We start from the raw sequence: 16,295 nt of genomic DNA, 5'->3' as shown, positions 1-16,295 counted from the left end.
CTGGTAGTATTCTCAATTGAGTTTTTAAGTTGGCTTATTGCTTCCTGCATTTCTAGGATTTCTGTTTGTTTGTTTTTTATAACCTCTATTTCCCTGTATAGTTGATCTTTTGCTTCTTGGATTTGTTTATGTAATTCATTGTTGAAGTGATCTTTCATTGTCTGATTTTGCTGTCTGATGTCTTCCTTGAGACTCCAGATCATCTGAAGCATGTATATCCTGAATTCTTTATCTGACATTCCATCTGCTGCAGCTATTACCTCTTCTAACGTTGAGTTGACCTGCAATGCTTGTGGTCCTTTCTTTCCTTGTCTCTTCATACTGTTCGCGTTCCTTTCTACTTGGTGAAACTGTTGTGCTATTGAATTTTCCCCCTATATATTTATATTGGTCTTGTATAGTTGCAAAGTCTCCCTCACAGGCGCGGGCGGCGGCTCTGCCCCTCCTCCAATTGGGGCAATGTGCCTACCACGCCGGCAGGCCGCTGGGCCTGCTCTGCCGGTCGGTAGCAGGTCCGCCGAACTTGGAGGCGCGGGCGGCAGCTCTGTCCCTCTGCGGGCCGCTAGGCTTGTTCTGTCGGTGGTCGCAGTTCTGCCTACTTTGCAGGCGCAGGCAGCGGCACTGCCCCTCTACAGGCCTCTGGGGCTGTACTGCCAGTGGGTCGCAGGTCCGCCTACCGTGCAGGCGCGGGGGGGGGGGGCGGCTCTACCCTTCCTCAGGCCACTGGGCCTGTTCTGTCTCTCGGGTGCAGGTCTGGCCTGTTCTGATGGTGGTCACAGTTCCGTCTACCTTGCAGGCGCGGGGGGGAGGGGGCGGCTCTGCCTCTCAGCAGGCCGCTGCTCCTCTTCTGCCAGTGGGTCGCAGGCCCGCCTACCTTGCAGGAGTGATTGGAAGCTCTGCCCCTCCGCGGGCCACTGGGCCTTTTCTGTCGGTGGTCACAGTTCCGCCTACCTGGCAGGCGCAGGGGGTGGGGGGCGGCTCTGCCCCTCAGCAGGCCCCTGGGCCTGTTCTGTGGGTGGTCACAGTTCCCTCTACCTTGCCGGCGCAGGGGGAGGGGGCGGCTCTGCCTCTCAGCAGGCCATTGCTCCTCTTCTGCCGGTGGGTCGCAGGCCCGCCTACCTTGCAGGAGTGATTGGAAGTTCTGTCCCGCCGCGGGCCACTGGGCCTTTTCTGTCGGTGGTCACAGTTCCACCTACCTGGCAGGCGCGGGGGGTGGGGTAGCCGTGAAATTTAAATCTCTTATACATCCTTTGTCAGAAGAAAATGTGATGAAGTTGGCCATGAAACTACATAATTGCCACATGTCAGGTACCATGATTAAGTTTCCTGTAATATATCCTCTGATGTGACTCTGAAACCCTGGGGTCATAAAGCTTTTCTGTTAAGGGCCAGATCGTATTTTAAACTAGTGGGACTTGTACTCATGGTTACAACTGTTCAATTTTGCCACTGTAGCAAGAACACTGCCATAGACAAAGTGGGGGGTGGGAGTGTTCCAATAAAACTTTATTTACAAACACAAATTTGGCCCTTTGCCTGTTTCTTCTCTGAAGTGGACATTTGTGCACATTTGGTGAACAGTGGGGATGTCAGATTTAAGAAAGGCTGGTAGAAATACTAAAATCACATCAGTATATGTTTTTAAAATATTTTCATGATAACCATAGTAATTGAAAAATCTTTAACCAATTAGCTCTTATGGTTATTAGAATGATATGTATGCATGACAGTTATCTCCTTCAAGGATGTAAATATGTATCCATTTAGTCTAGAGGTAGAAAACATTTATCTATTGGAAAAAGAGTTGGAATAAATTTTATTCTACATATAGTTTGAAAGAGGTTTTAATTTAAATTCATAGGTTGAATTTAAGAGAAGGAAATAATTGACTTTTTTCTGACAGAACTCCTGTATTTTATAATTGAACAAACGTTTCCCAAATAAGTCACACTTTTTTCATTCTTTTACAAATCTTGCCACAGATATTTACCCTATAATACATAGGCTATATGTGAGAATAAAAGTGAATTTAAGTTAAAGGGTTTCATTTGGTTTGGTTTGGTTTTTGCTGTGCTGGGAATTGAAGCATGCTGGAGCAAGTGCTCTTCTACTGAGCCATATCCCCAGCCTTTATTGTTGTTGTTGTTGTTGTTGTTCTTTTATTTTGAGACAGGCTCTCATTAAGCTACCCAGTCTGGCCCCAAACTTTGATTCTCCTGCCTCAGCCTCCCCAGTAGCTGGGATTACAGGCATGCACTTCCACACCTGGCTTCAGTTTTCAAGTCTTATTTTATTTGAAATATCTTTTTTGAATGGTCCACTTAACCAATTCTTTTTATGGTTAGCCAATATCAAGGCCAGTTAAAACATAGCAACCAGATAGATGGTAGACTTCAGATACTCAAGAATTTATGTCATACAATGCTCAATAAAAGAAAGATATTTTTCTTTTGATTTGAGTTTCCTCAAATTATTTAAAGTGAGGTAACTCTGAATCAACTGATTTCTTTACTCATCTTAAATATACTTCATTTTAGTCATTGTCTCAAGACCTATACAATTTTTTTTTAGTCTCTTGTTTCTTTGTTTTATTTTGTTTTAACCAAATTGTTAAAGCTTTAGAACTTGTGCTACTAATTAGTTACTTTAGAAATATTCTGAAGTCAAGGCGAAGGAACTTATTATACTGTTATGAATTTCTGGCACTATATGTTTTTTTGTTTAGTGATTTATTTAGTTTACAACATTGTTTTTTTTAATATTAAAATTTATTAGTTTTTGGCCAGGCTCAGTGGCACACAACTATAATCCCAGCAGTTTGGGAGGCTGAAGCAGGAGGATTGTGATTTCAAAGCTAGCTTCATCAACTTAGTGAGGCACTAGCAACTCAGTGAGATGTTGTCTCTAAATAAAATACAAAATAGGGCTGGGGATGTGGCTCAATGGTTGAGTGCCCCTGATTTCATTCCCTGGGAGCAAAAAAAGAAAAAAAAAGATTTATTATTTTTCTATTTAGGGTTTTTTTTTTTTTGAGGGGTTCTTTATATTCACACTGTTAATAGAACTTAACGTACCCAACTCCAAAGGTTATGTATCTATTATATTTTCGTATTGCTCAATGAAAAAGCTATCTAACTATGGTCATTCCTGGTATGTGTAACATTTGTTTGAAATCTTCACCATCTTCATGTGTGTTTATATTTGTTCTGGAATAGAGATGGTACTCAAGTGGCCACCTCCCTTGTACATTGCTAATTTACATACTTGAGTTTACTTCCTACATAGCCAGCCATCCTGCTTCTAACACCTAGTTTGCAAAATACCAAGTGAAGAGAAAGGAAAATTGTATGTTATTGATCTCTGGTAAGAAGAACCTATAACTGTTAAAAGTCATACAAACACTTATGTGTTTTAAAGGCTTAAATGAGAAAAACTATTTAAAAAAAAAAAAAAAAGATTGAGGGACTTCTTTTATTATTACATTTACCATAAAATTAAATCAGCTTTAAGCGTTGGTACTGTCCTTCTGTTTCCTAGAAAGTTTAAATATCTATTGTATGGCTAACCTGGTCCTAAGTATCTGGTTTCTATTCATTTGAGGTAGATTACACGTTTTACTTATATGCATTAAATTTTATTAAATCAGGAAGGTGATACATTTCATTGAATCCGAGAGAGAAGAACCTTTTCTTTGCTTTTCACTCAAGTAATATTTCATATTCTTCACCATCTGTGCCCATCTAAATTAGCCATCAATTACAATCTTGGTGGTCTTACTCCTTTTATAAGGAGACTTACAAATGTTTTTCACTTGGAAAGATTATTCCCAAAAGAGACTATATAAAACTATAAATACTTTATCTAGCAGATGATAATTTAGGGAAAAAAATTCTTGTTTAAAGTGTGTATTTTTTTAATGAGGAATGGGTAAATTTTGTTTTCATGAAGGCATGTATATCCAGATGAATTTGTGGTGCCTCCTAGGCAGATCTGGATCTCAAAGTCTCTCCACAGCTTGGGAGCATATCTATAGAAGCTCATACCTATACCTTAATGAGAGACTGATCCCTACAGCCCTTTGGTGCTATTTTATTGTGCTAAAAGTCCCCTGGAAGACCAGAATTAAAGGTGTCAATTCTCCTTTTAACTGTTGGGGATGGAGCCCTAAGAGCTGGACTTTTACTTGTGCCTAGGAGTTTGTGGCCTGGAAGCCATACTGAACAGACTAAGCAACCATTCTAGATTTCCTAAAATTCTGTTAGGAAGTATAATAAGGAAAATAATGGCCCAGTCTTACCAGGTTTTGGTATTAAAATGGATGGCTCACTCTTGAATTCTTTTATTTCAAACTTTTTCTGAGTTTGAATTAAAACCACATCTGATTTTTTTTTCCTCTCCCATTTCTAATAATTAGCATAGGAGCAACCATGGAAACTGGGGCTGATGGCCAGGTGAACACCTGGCAGGTAACAGAAGGAGGCTTTGATGCTGATTGTGAACACACCCAGAAACAACTTGGCAAAGGAGAAGGAATTTGGGAAAACACAGAAGCAGGGACCAGAATAAAGACTTAGGGATCAATCATGAATTTGAGGGCCAAAAAAAAAAAAAAAATAGCAACCTCTTCGCTTAATTCCTGCTACAGAAATGCAGGAAAACATTTTCAACCTAAAATGCTGATATGCTTTCAGCCAGGCCTGTGTCTGCATATGCGCTGATCACTTTCAGCAGTTACAAATATGAGGATGGAAGTCTTCTACCTTGCATTGATAAAATCCAAATTGACAATTTGTTTAAAAACTGCCATTTGGACCACATTCAGTGCCTACTCAATGTGTCAGGGTAGAAGGTTGTGAGTAACACATATAAAATGACTGGATGGTTATATGAAAGGTATTTCATTGTATCTAAAGTTTTCTGAAACAGAAATGTAAAAGACCAAATCAATTATTCCTGCTTTTTTTCATATTTATGCAGATATGACTGTAATGAAAATCAGTCTTCTGCTATGGGCATAATGGAACCTCACAGTAATAAAAACACTTTCTAGGACCAGTGGAAGTATATGCGAAAATCTTCTTTATAATGCAAACTTTGTCTGAAAAACAAGACTTTGGTTTTTAAAGGAGCCTTGCTATAATCAAGGGCATTGTGTTACTATTGACATTTCTATCAGATATGAATTAGGAAACTTAATTATAAAATGATCCTAATCCTCCATGTTTTAATCAATTTATATTTATTCATTTATTTTTTAAAAAACCTCTTTTCAGTGAGCCATGAGCAATCATTGAAGGCTGAATAATGGGAAATTGGAGAGCATTGCTCTGCTTAGGTTCTCAGCTGGTTAGACCTCAAATTCTGTTTTAAGCACGAGCAAATATAAGTTAACTGAACCATTGAATTAAACACTGTATGTTTTAATTTAATTGTATTTAGGAAAGTTATAAAATATCAGTTGAGAGGTTAGCTCTATTTTAATTGAGCCATTGTTTTGAAGCAGCTATTGTCTGGTAGAACACAGTTCTCCAGATGATGGACCCTAATGAACCATAGCCTGGAGAGAATAGATTTCATCTTCCAGTGGAAAACATCAGTGTGATTCTTATTGTATGCCTAAGGCACTTTGGTATTATCTACTGTAATGATTTTGGAAAGCCCCAGATAGTACCAAAAAATGTCAGAATTTCAGAAGTATCTAACAACTGCCGTAGACTCAGAGTGCTGTCATTGTTTCTCATCTGCCAGTAAGTGGAGAACTGATGTAAATGTGGTTCTACAGGAAGGACCAGGTGGTAGGTCAACAGATGATATGAATTTGCAATACTCAGTTCTGTTGTGGACACTTAGTATTGCTGAGGCAAGAAAGACTATTCTCCTGACAGTGGCATCTACCATGAATGTACCATCAGCACAACACAACTAGTGTGGAGATAAGGTTCATTGAAAATAAGACTATAATGGAATTTCATTTTCTAAATTCTCTAACCTCATTTAGGGAACCACTATGTATGTTTACCCATAAATGTTAGGTACTTTCCAGGAAGAAAACCCCTGGACACATTCACCAAAGTGCACACAGAAGGCTAGGGTTGTGGCTTAGTGGTAGAGGGCTTGCCTTGCATGGGTGAGGCACTGAGTTTGATCCTCAGCACCACATAAAATAAATAAATAAAATAAAGATATTGTGTCCATCTATGACTAAAAATATTTTTTTAAAAAAAGTGCACACAAAAGAACCATTGAAACAATTCAAGTTGTTGAAGCTGACTTTTCAACCCTAACCTAAAGTGACTTTAACAGCCATTGAGCTGATGCATGGAGGATGTGTGTGCCTGCTCTTGGTCTTGTGTGCACACCCTCTCCCTCTCTCTTACACAGGTATGAAATGAGTAGATTGAAAGCTGCAAATGTTATTTTGTTGCTGTATTCCCAAGCCTAGATTATAGAATTGACAACCTTAAAATAACCTAATTCAATCTCTTCATTGCACAGATGAGGAAATGGATGCCCTTACAAAAATGATAAAATCAGTGAGTTGGAGCCTGGATTACAAGTTGACTCTTATGCAAAATAGAGCTAAATTGAGCTAAATAAGCTGCAAATATTCTTCATAAGTGTAGTCATATCAATAAGGCCCTGGTTTTTAACATTCTTGAACTTTATGATTTGAACTAGAAATTACCCTAACTACAGACAAACAGCACAAAAAATAATTGTTTAATTCAACTAGACAACAGATACCTGAGTTGTAGAAAAGGTGACTGTAGGGCCAGGATCAGTAAGTCAGACCTGAAGAAAGTGGCCCTTTCACCCCATAAACCAGAGACTGGGGCAGAAGCCACAGAGTAAAATGGCTACAAAGAGAAAGATTAAGGCAGCTTAGACAAAAAGGAGATACCTCAGGACCTCCATGTTCTCCCAGGGCAAAAGATTAACTTGAATCTGCAAGGAACTGACAATCACACCTGACCTAGTTGTTAGTGCCAATATAAATCAGAAAAAGGTCAAGGTAGCCTGGCTGGATGTCTACCAGCCTGAGGGCTGTTGCCCACGCTCATCCTCAGAACAAGCTCAAGAATGGTTCCAAAGGAATGTCCAGACAAGGAACATGTGGAGACATCTGTAAGAATAAAAACTTAGCCTTTCTTCTTTACATTGACAACTGGGAATGTGGATATTTGTGAGTGCCTTGTAGCACTTGTAAATAAAATTGTCTTAGAAGCTCCAGAGATAATTTCAGTTTTGATCTTTTAACCTCCCAGTTCATCTGTGAATACAGACATAACTAAAATAGTTATATGCCAGGGATTAAATAGTAGAGTGGGTTTTTTTGTTTGTTTGTTTTTTCTATTCATCAAAGTTAAAATGTCTTTTTAAGACACTGGTAACAGAAAGAAGCTAGAGAAAAAATAAAGCTATAATGTTGCCTGTGTCCCTCTCACTACTCAAGTCCCACTGACCTCCATGCTATTCTGTGAACAGGTCAGGGTAGAGAGAGGGTGCTGGGTTGATCCTTCATCTTATTTGTTTTCTCTGCCTGGAACATTTTCTCCCTTTCTGTCTGTATGGTTAGCTCCCCCATCTTCTTAGAGGTCTATGCTGACCCCACTATTTACTATTTACCCCACTATTATTGCAGGTCACTTCCCCCAGCAACCAGGACTCCCTACCCACACACACCTTTACGATGATTATCTTTTCCTCAGGATCACTTTTTACCATCCAGTATTAAAAGGCCATTTACTTTATTATATTTGTTGTCTGTTTTCTTCAACTAAAATATGTGAGCTCCACAAGGGCAGAAATCTTTGTCTACTGTACTTATTTATCTCCTGCCCAAAGCTTAAAATAGAATATAGTAAGAACATAGTAAGAATAAATAAATTTTTTAGTTAATAAATGGCCAAGTGAATATTGACTTCCAAGGATAGAAACTTAAGAATGGTTCTCACAGATTTAGCCTATGTGTTGCAATTTTTCTCGACCAAGATTTGTGCATAGTTCAGTTTCGCAATAAGCTTTTCATTGTGGCTAATTTAGTTGTCTCTGGATGAAAGGTCTCTAGGGCTGTAGTCCTCCTCCTCAAAGACTTCAAGTAGAACAACATTGGGACAAATCATGACACTTAAGGTGCAGAGAAATTAAAGTTTACTCTGGCCCAATTGTAGATTAGGATAAATATCAGTAAGTGAGACTATATTTAAAAGCAGTAGAAGTTCCATGTCATAACCATGTCCAGATGGTCAGGAAATAATATCAAAGATAATCTTTTTCAGAAGCTGATCCTTTGAAGCTGTCTAAAATCTGGATGGTTGATTTACTATTAATTTTGTCAAATTATTTTTTAAAATGATTATGAACAGTGTGAAAATTCAGGGCTTTCTTGGGTAGTACCCATCAGAAAAGCCAACAGATTCTTATTTCAGATTCCCAATAGGCATAGGCTAGGGGAAGGATGCTAAATTGAGATGCATGTTCCAAGAACCCAAGGAGATAACAAAAACAATCACTACTTGTCCTAAACTGTTTAGGCTTCTATAATATAATTCCATTGAATGTGCAGCTTTAAACAACAGGAATTTATTCACATGTTCTGGAGGCTAAAAAGTTCAAGTTCAAAGCACTAGCAGACACATTTTCTGATGAGGGCCTATTTCTTGATTCATAGGTGGCACATTCTAGCTCTGTTCTTACACGATGGAAGGGATGAAGCAAATTTCTGGGGCCTCTTTTTATAGAGATATTAATCCCATTCATGAGAGTTCTAGCCCTATGACCTAATCACCCCCAAAGGCCATACTTCCTAATACTATGACCTTGGAAATTAGAGTTCTAACATATGAATTTGAGCAGGGGGAGACATAAGCATTTAGACCAAAGCACCACCTTAGTCATTACTATGTGCCTTTTCGGGCCTTCTGTAGCCAACAGACTAAAGTCTGAGAACCATGCAATGCCCTTGTCCTTGAACCTCAGCCAGCTGTCCCTTCAAAGATTCCACCTGCTGATCAGAAATACAACCTGTACCCTTCATAAGCTGCAACCACTAGTAGTCAGAGAAATGGTTTATTGGACCTGTACCTCTGCCCCAAAGATCTTAGAGTTTGTGTTAGTCAGCTGTTACTATGACAAAATACCCAAAATAAATAAACTTGTAAGGAGGAAAGTTTTGTTTTAGCTTATGGATTCAGAGATTTCAGTTCATCATTGGCTGGTCTGGTGCTTTTAGGCCTGTGGCAAAGCAGTACCACATGGTGGGAGTGTGTAGTGGAGGAAGCTGTTACCTCATAGCAGCCAGGGATTGAAAAAGAGAGATAAGAAGTAGTCATTATCCCCCTCAAGAGTACACCCTTGATAACTTCCTCCCTCTAGGCTCTACCTCTTAAACATTCTACCACCTCCTCGTGGCACCATGGACTGGGATCTAAACCTTTAACACATGGGCCTGGTGGAAACACTTATTGAAAACATAGTAAATTTCAGGTCCAAATAGTGCCTGCCCTTCTTTGCTTGAAATCCTGTGGTGATTTCTCCCATCACTACACATTCTTCCAGTTAGTACAAAACATGCTTCATTATCTGACTTTTATCCTGGAGTTGATCACATTCCCCATAGTTGCTGGTCTATATTTCTCTCCCACTGGGCTCCCAGAGGGCTGGTGTGTTTTATCTGGTTCATTTTAGTATCCCCAGAGCCAGGCCTGTAAAGGTTCTCAGTAAGTATTGTTTTAGTGGCTGAAAAGCTATAATGGAAAAGCTGAAATGTTGAGAAACCCTAACATGGCTGTGCTTTCTCTTTCCTCAAGGACTTTGGCATCATGTTCCTGCACCACTTCGTATCTGTTTTACTGATTACCTTTTCTTACGTCAACAATATGGCCCGAGTAGGGACCCTGGTCCTTTGTCTTCACGACTCAGCTGATGCTCTTCTAGAGGTAAAAATTTTCCTTCATTCTTAAGAATTCAAAATCCAGGACTCCTGAACTTTCCCAGATCATCAGGTCTCCTGTGTCGTACTAGATGGTGCTTTCAAACTACAGGGGTTTTGTAGGTTAAACTGCTGAAAATGAGACTTGAAATTAGTATATAAACGTTTATACTAATTATAATGATTCCTTATTAATATGCTGATGAAAACTTACTATTCCACATTTAGACTGATTTTATAATAGGGAAGTCATTATTTTAATAGGTTTTAATTGTACTGTAAGTTTCATACTGGTTTATTTTAAATTTTTATATAATTAAGTGTAGTTATTAATGGGAACTTTACTTCTCAATAAAATTAAGTAGATTAGTTTTTATTGTCACTGTACATATTATCTTTGTGTTTTTAGAATGAAAAGCATATATGAATTGCAAATATATATAGAAACTGTATAAATAATTTACTACTTTTAAGAATCACACTGCATATATATATATATATATATATATATATATATATTTAATTATATATATTATATATTATATTATATATATAAATATATATATTTAATATATATTTATATATTTAATTATATGTATATAATTAAATAAAGGTCTTCACTTTATACTAAGCAATTTTATATAATTGGTCAAAAATAACTTGCAAGAGTACAAATTCTATGTAGAAATGGATCTTATAATCTGTATTCTGATTTTGTTATTCCTGTTGACTCCACAGTTTTGCCAACTTTTAAGCATTTGTTATTACTGTGAACAGAGAAGTATCTTCAGATAGTGATCAATTTTTGCAATATAAGCATAAGTTCTATAAAATTGAATCTACTGTAAAGGCATTAGTTAAGGTCATGTATATATGGCATTTTATTAAAAACTCTGGTGCCTTTAACAGTTTGAAAAATAGTCCTATAATGGATAAGTCAGATGAAAACCTGGTGCTATGATTTTAAGTAATTCAAGCTAAACTCTATTCGACATATTTTTCAAAAAGAGAAATATATTTAGCTTGAGGGTAATCCCCTGAACATCAATTATCATTTGGATAAATCATATGTATGTTTAGAAATCACAATTTATTCAGTAGCCTACAGTTTTTGAAATCAATTCTATATAATCAGCCAACTTCAACTCCTCTGAAAATCACCAGCTTAGTAGAGTTGTGACTGAGAAAATCTTAGTTGAATTGTCTCCTACCCTTTTTATAAAAATATTTTTTAGTTGTAGTTGGACACAATACCTTTATTTTTATTTATTTATTTTAATGTGGTGATGAGGATCAAACCCAGTGCCTCACACGTGCTGGGCAAGTGCTCTACCACTGAGCTACAACCTCAAACCCTTTCATCTACCCTTTTATCCAACAAAGAAAATGAATCCAGGAATCCCAATCATGTGGCTTGAAAGAAAATGTGTTTCATCACCTGCGTCCTTTTTGATATTATAAATCATGTTTGAGGAGACCCAATTAATGAGATCTTCAAAATGGGATTTATGGCCTAGACATTTCTGAAAAGTTGATGTTATTGCTTATTTATAAAATATGGGTAGATAAATATAAAGGGAAAATTAGATGATTTACCTATCCAGAAACAGGCAGATGATACTTTTTATTTTAACACCATTGTGGTGCTATACCCAAAGTATGCATGAAATTAAAAGCTTATAATCCTGGCTGCCACTCACTTCCTCTTCAGAATATATTTATTTTATAGTTTTGTACTTTACTTAAAACTATTAAATTATAAATTCTGAAGATACTGCCAACAATCTTTTCAAGTGTGACTTAGCCAATTTAATTTTTAAGAAGTAGAAAATAAGGTTATTGAATGCCGAAGACATCTTCATTTTATAACTGTGTAGTTGATGTAAAATCTATATAAAAATGTAAAAATAAATTATCAAACAGAAAGTTTTCAGCCTCATCTTTCTTATTTAGAATCATCTTAAAAAATTAATGGTGAACTGGGAGTGGTGGTGCATGCCTGGACACAATACCACTCAAAAGGCTAAGGCAGGAGGATCACAAGTTTGAGACCAGCCTTAGCAACTTAGTGAGGACTTCAGTAACTTAGCAAGATCCTGTCTCAAAAAAAAAAAAGAAAAGAAAAGTGAAAAGGGGATATGGATGTGACAAAAAAGTAAGATAATAGGATGTGATTCATCAGATAAGTTTATAATATAAAAATGTGGGGGCTGGGGTTGTGGCTCAGTGGTAGAGTGCTCGCCTCGCATATTCAGGGCACTGGGCTTAATCCTCAGCATCACATAAAAATAAAGGTATTGTGTCCAACTACAACTAAAACAAAATATTTATTAAAAATGTGGTCACTTAAATCACTACCCCAAATTATTTGAATACTTCTCATAGATGCTTTGAACATTCTTGACTTTCATCTAGAAAGTGACCCAGGAAAGTAACTTTGCAAATTCGATCTAAATGGATTAGTTGAAATACCATGACCTTGACCCTTTCTTCATTTTTAAGTTAGTGAAAATAAACAAGGATATTGTCTCCCTAGAGAAGTTCCTCTGCCAATTTAAAGAAAACCCATAATTCTAAAGAGAAAGAGAGAATAATGCAGCAAAGTTCCATATATTCTGTATTAAGTTTGTGATCTCAGTATTTGGGACTCAGTAAAGGTTTATCTAGCACTTTCTATTTTGATCTATTATGCCAAATTTCTGTTTTGGTTCTCTGGCTTGCTAATATCATCTATAATACAAAAGTTTCTTATTTTTCCTGTCTGTTTTCCTGAAATCAACCATATAATTGAATTTTTCAGGTTGCTGAATATTTTATTAAATCTGTGACAGTCGGTAGTTCTACTTATGGCTAATGCTGCATTTCATTCGATTTATGAGTAATTTATAAATACTGATGTATGATGCATGACATTTTAAAGTAGCAGGCAATTTTGTGCATCTGGTAAACTCTATCTTATAGAGAACTCATGCATAGTAAAAGAAATTTTATTTATCAGCTTAACTAAATTAATATGTTACATTCCTTCCTTTTATAGGCTGCCAAAATGGCAAATTATGCCAAGTTTCAGAAAATGTGTGACCTCCTGTTTGTGATGTTTGCCATGGTTTTTATCACCACACGACTGGGTATATTTCCTCTCTGGTGAGTATGCCAATCTTCTTTCCAATTGAGCCACCCCTTCCAAATAAGCTTTAGAGAACATTTTCCTTTTGAATTTTACTCTAAAGACTTAGTAAAAGGTTTAAAGATGGTGGGGATGGACTCAGGAAACAGCTTGATTTCTTCTTGCAGAAGAGAGTTTCATTCTTTACTAATATTTTCCACAGTATAGTTCAAGAAAGATGGGTTCATGGGGATTCTGAAGCCACAGAAAGCATTTTAGGTTCTCATCTAGACTTTGGCTCAAGAACCCCCATTGTGAAGGTTTGAATTAAAAAAGGAACATGATGCTGCAACAGGTGTGTTTCAGGGTCTCCTTCCTTGGATCAGCAGCAGAGGCCTACCTGGTAACTTGCAGGCCCCACCTCAGACCCGCTGAGTGACAGGGCTGTGTTTGATAAGTCTTCTCAATGTTCTGCCACACCCTAAAGTTTGGAAACCACTAACCTTAAATAATTCTCATCAGCTATATTTACAGCCAAAGGAGATAGAAAGTATAACTCAAAATTAACCTCTGAGATTCTCTGTGGCTCCTTAATGTCTAGATGGCTTTTCTTTTGTTGAGAGCTAAGAAAAAGATATGACAGATTTCAATGGAATTTGACAATCCTTTCCATTAAAAATGGGTCCATTGTCATTAATCTTTTCCTGGAAGGTTCTTACTTGATCTTGAAAAATAATGAACTCTCCATATCACTTGGAGTCTGTCATTGATGGTAAATTTGTTCTTCCATTTTGAAAGATTTGAATGGGACTTTCAAAGCAGGGGGAATTGGAAAATGCGGAATAACAAAGGGATGCAATAATACCTTAACTCTCTGTCCCAGTAGAAAAACAATAAAGTTGGGGCCTTTAAGTAAATAACATCTATCACTAAGATTCCATTTATGAATCATTAGCATACTCACACCTGCTCTCCCTCCACACAATACATGTACATATGCATGGCTTCTCCTTGAGGCTCATGGCTCTTTTGGACATTTACTTATTATGAAAATCATTTCCAAGCAGCAGCACTGTGTGTGGGCAACAGACACTTATAAAACCTCATTATAGTTTAATATGATTGTAGGTAAGAAACACTGAAATAATTTTGAGTATAATGTGACTGTAATTATTTCAGGGTTGGAGCTCTTTCAAGATTACTGGCAGAACTAGTGGTAAGAATTTAAATAGAAGAAATTCAAGTAAAATCCAGGGAATACTTTCTCAGAAAAATAGCAGGAAACTTTACCTACTTAGGATTTCTGAGAACCTGAGTTTTAAAGACATATGCATTGCTATCAACTACTTTGATTTGTTTCCTTCCCTATGAGAGTAGACCTGAAATTGAAACACACTTTCCTTCTGGTTAATGTGTAAAAGCTCTTAAGTGTAGACAGCAGTGTGTCACTTAGAACATAGATCCTCAAAAAACAAACAAATTCTGTCCTGCAGCCAGTAAGATTACTCATAGGTATGGTCTATAGTGATGACCTATACTAGCTGCTTAGAAAAGAGTGTATAACCAAATATAAAGTAAGAGCTTCTGTTGCAAATGCTGTGTGTGTACCTCTGCTGCCATGCCTTTTTGTGAATCAGAATTTTTCAAAAGCAACTTGGAAAGAAAGATCTTTTACTGCAAGAAATAACTTAGGTATCCATTGCTACTATAGTTATAATGAATAAAACCATTTTCAGATACATCTAGTATGTTATATTGATACCTGGATGGTCTTTATTTTGATCCTACTTTGATTAATAGAGTGTAACGGGCATTGTTGGTATATAAATTTTTCACAATAATGGCAATAACAAGTATTATTTTACATGTTTATTTTAATATTGTGAAATTATTTAGAAATTCATTTTCGACTAGGGAATCCTAGAATTGGAAAGAGCCTTTCAGATTACCAGCTCCAGATGCCCCCACTCCCTCTGCACATAAGAATTTTTTTGTTAGTTTCCCTGATCAAGAGTATTGCTTCAGAGGTCCAGGGGAAAATTCTTTCTTCTATTAAATGAAACCTGGGTCCTTTTAACTTCTGAGCTAAAAATTCTTAATCTGGTTTAGAACAATCTAAAACAATATGTGAAGTGTGTGTGTGTGTGTGTGTGTGTCTGTCTGTCTGTCTGTCTCCTGGGTGGATGGCTTATGTCTTTAATAGATCCTTAAGATCTATGAATCCTTTTTCTCCTCAAAAAAAGGTACCTCTGGAAAACAGTAAAATATACCCTACCACTTCCAGTGGAAAACTCTTCATCGTGTGAAACTCTAATACAACATTTTTAGGCCTTTTCTTCTACAGAAACATCCTTAATCTCCTCAATGGGTCCAATAGAATTCTTCCCCAGAATTCCTCTTGTGATGTTTGTACTTGTATATATTTGTACTAGGGATTGAACCCAGGGACACTTTACTGCAGGGGTCCAGCCCTGGCAGGGATCCAGAGGTCCTGAAGGAGGAGTGGCATCAGCAAAAGAAGAAGAGATGGGATGATAGGTTGCAAGTTACCAGCAGCCTCCAGAAAAACTCTGCTGCCCCTAGAGGGACCTTTATTTTTATACCTTTTTTACAGGTGTGTTTTTTCAGGTAGATAATGGATAGCTTCAAAGCCCAAAGCTCATTTGATTTATATGATTTTTAAGAGTTATGGTCTTTTCTGGCATATATTAATTACCTAAGATACTGAGTACATTGTTTAAAATATTTTCCTATAACCTTAGCCAATCATGATTAAGCTTTTACAATTTTCACCTCAATCACTAGGTGTTAGACTACGCAACTAGACTGCATGTCTCCGGACCTATTATTAACTTTTAACTTTAAAACCTACCTATAATTATTTCATCAACCTTTAACTTTAAAGCATACCTATGATTATTGGTAAGTTTTCTTACCTCTAAACTAAAGTCCCAGTAAGACACACTTTAAATAGTGAAAGTCTATTACTTAAAAGCCTACTACTCTGAAGTGCCTCTAAAATATAACTATATTCATTTTAAATTATTCTGCCTTTAATTTCCAAGATAATTTCCTTTTTTTATATGACCTATTTAACTGTTTTCTTAAAGAGTTTCCTTGATCCTTGGTCCACACCAATTCTTATATCTTTGTAATCTTTAACTAAAGGGCAGGCTTTGCACCTCAATCCATTTGTCATTTATATTAACTATGTGTTTCCAATTCTCATCATGAATTCCTGTGTAAGGCAAAGGAGGG

At 36.9% G+C, this 16,295-nt stretch overlaps 1 protein-coding gene across 2 annotated transcripts in view; it reads left to right on the top strand.

The window, feature by feature from the left end:
• Cers6 (ceramide synthase 6) overlaps positions 1 to 16,295 on the top strand; it is a 290,656-nt gene that overhangs the window by 231,886 nt on the left and 42,475 nt on the right. For both annotated transcript variants that reach the window (XM_027946114.2, XM_027946113.2), the window contains exons 7-8: positions 9,810 to 9,938; positions 12,969 to 13,075. In XM_027946114.2, the coding sequence (XP_027801915.1) occupies positions 9,810 to 9,938; positions 12,969 to 13,075 (236 nt within the window). The remainder of the gene's footprint in view (positions 1 to 9,809; positions 9,939 to 12,968; positions 13,076 to 16,295) is intronic.

Source organism: Marmota flaviventris, chromosome 11 (genome assembly GCF_047511675.1).
Source record: "Marmota flaviventris isolate mMarFla1 chromosome 11, mMarFla1.hap1, whole genome shotgun sequence".
Taxonomy (NCBI): domain Eukaryota; kingdom Metazoa; phylum Chordata; class Mammalia; order Rodentia; family Sciuridae; genus Marmota; species Marmota flaviventris.
Note: the sequence above shows the minus strand (reverse complement) of the source record. Positions and strands in the feature narration are given on the sequence as shown.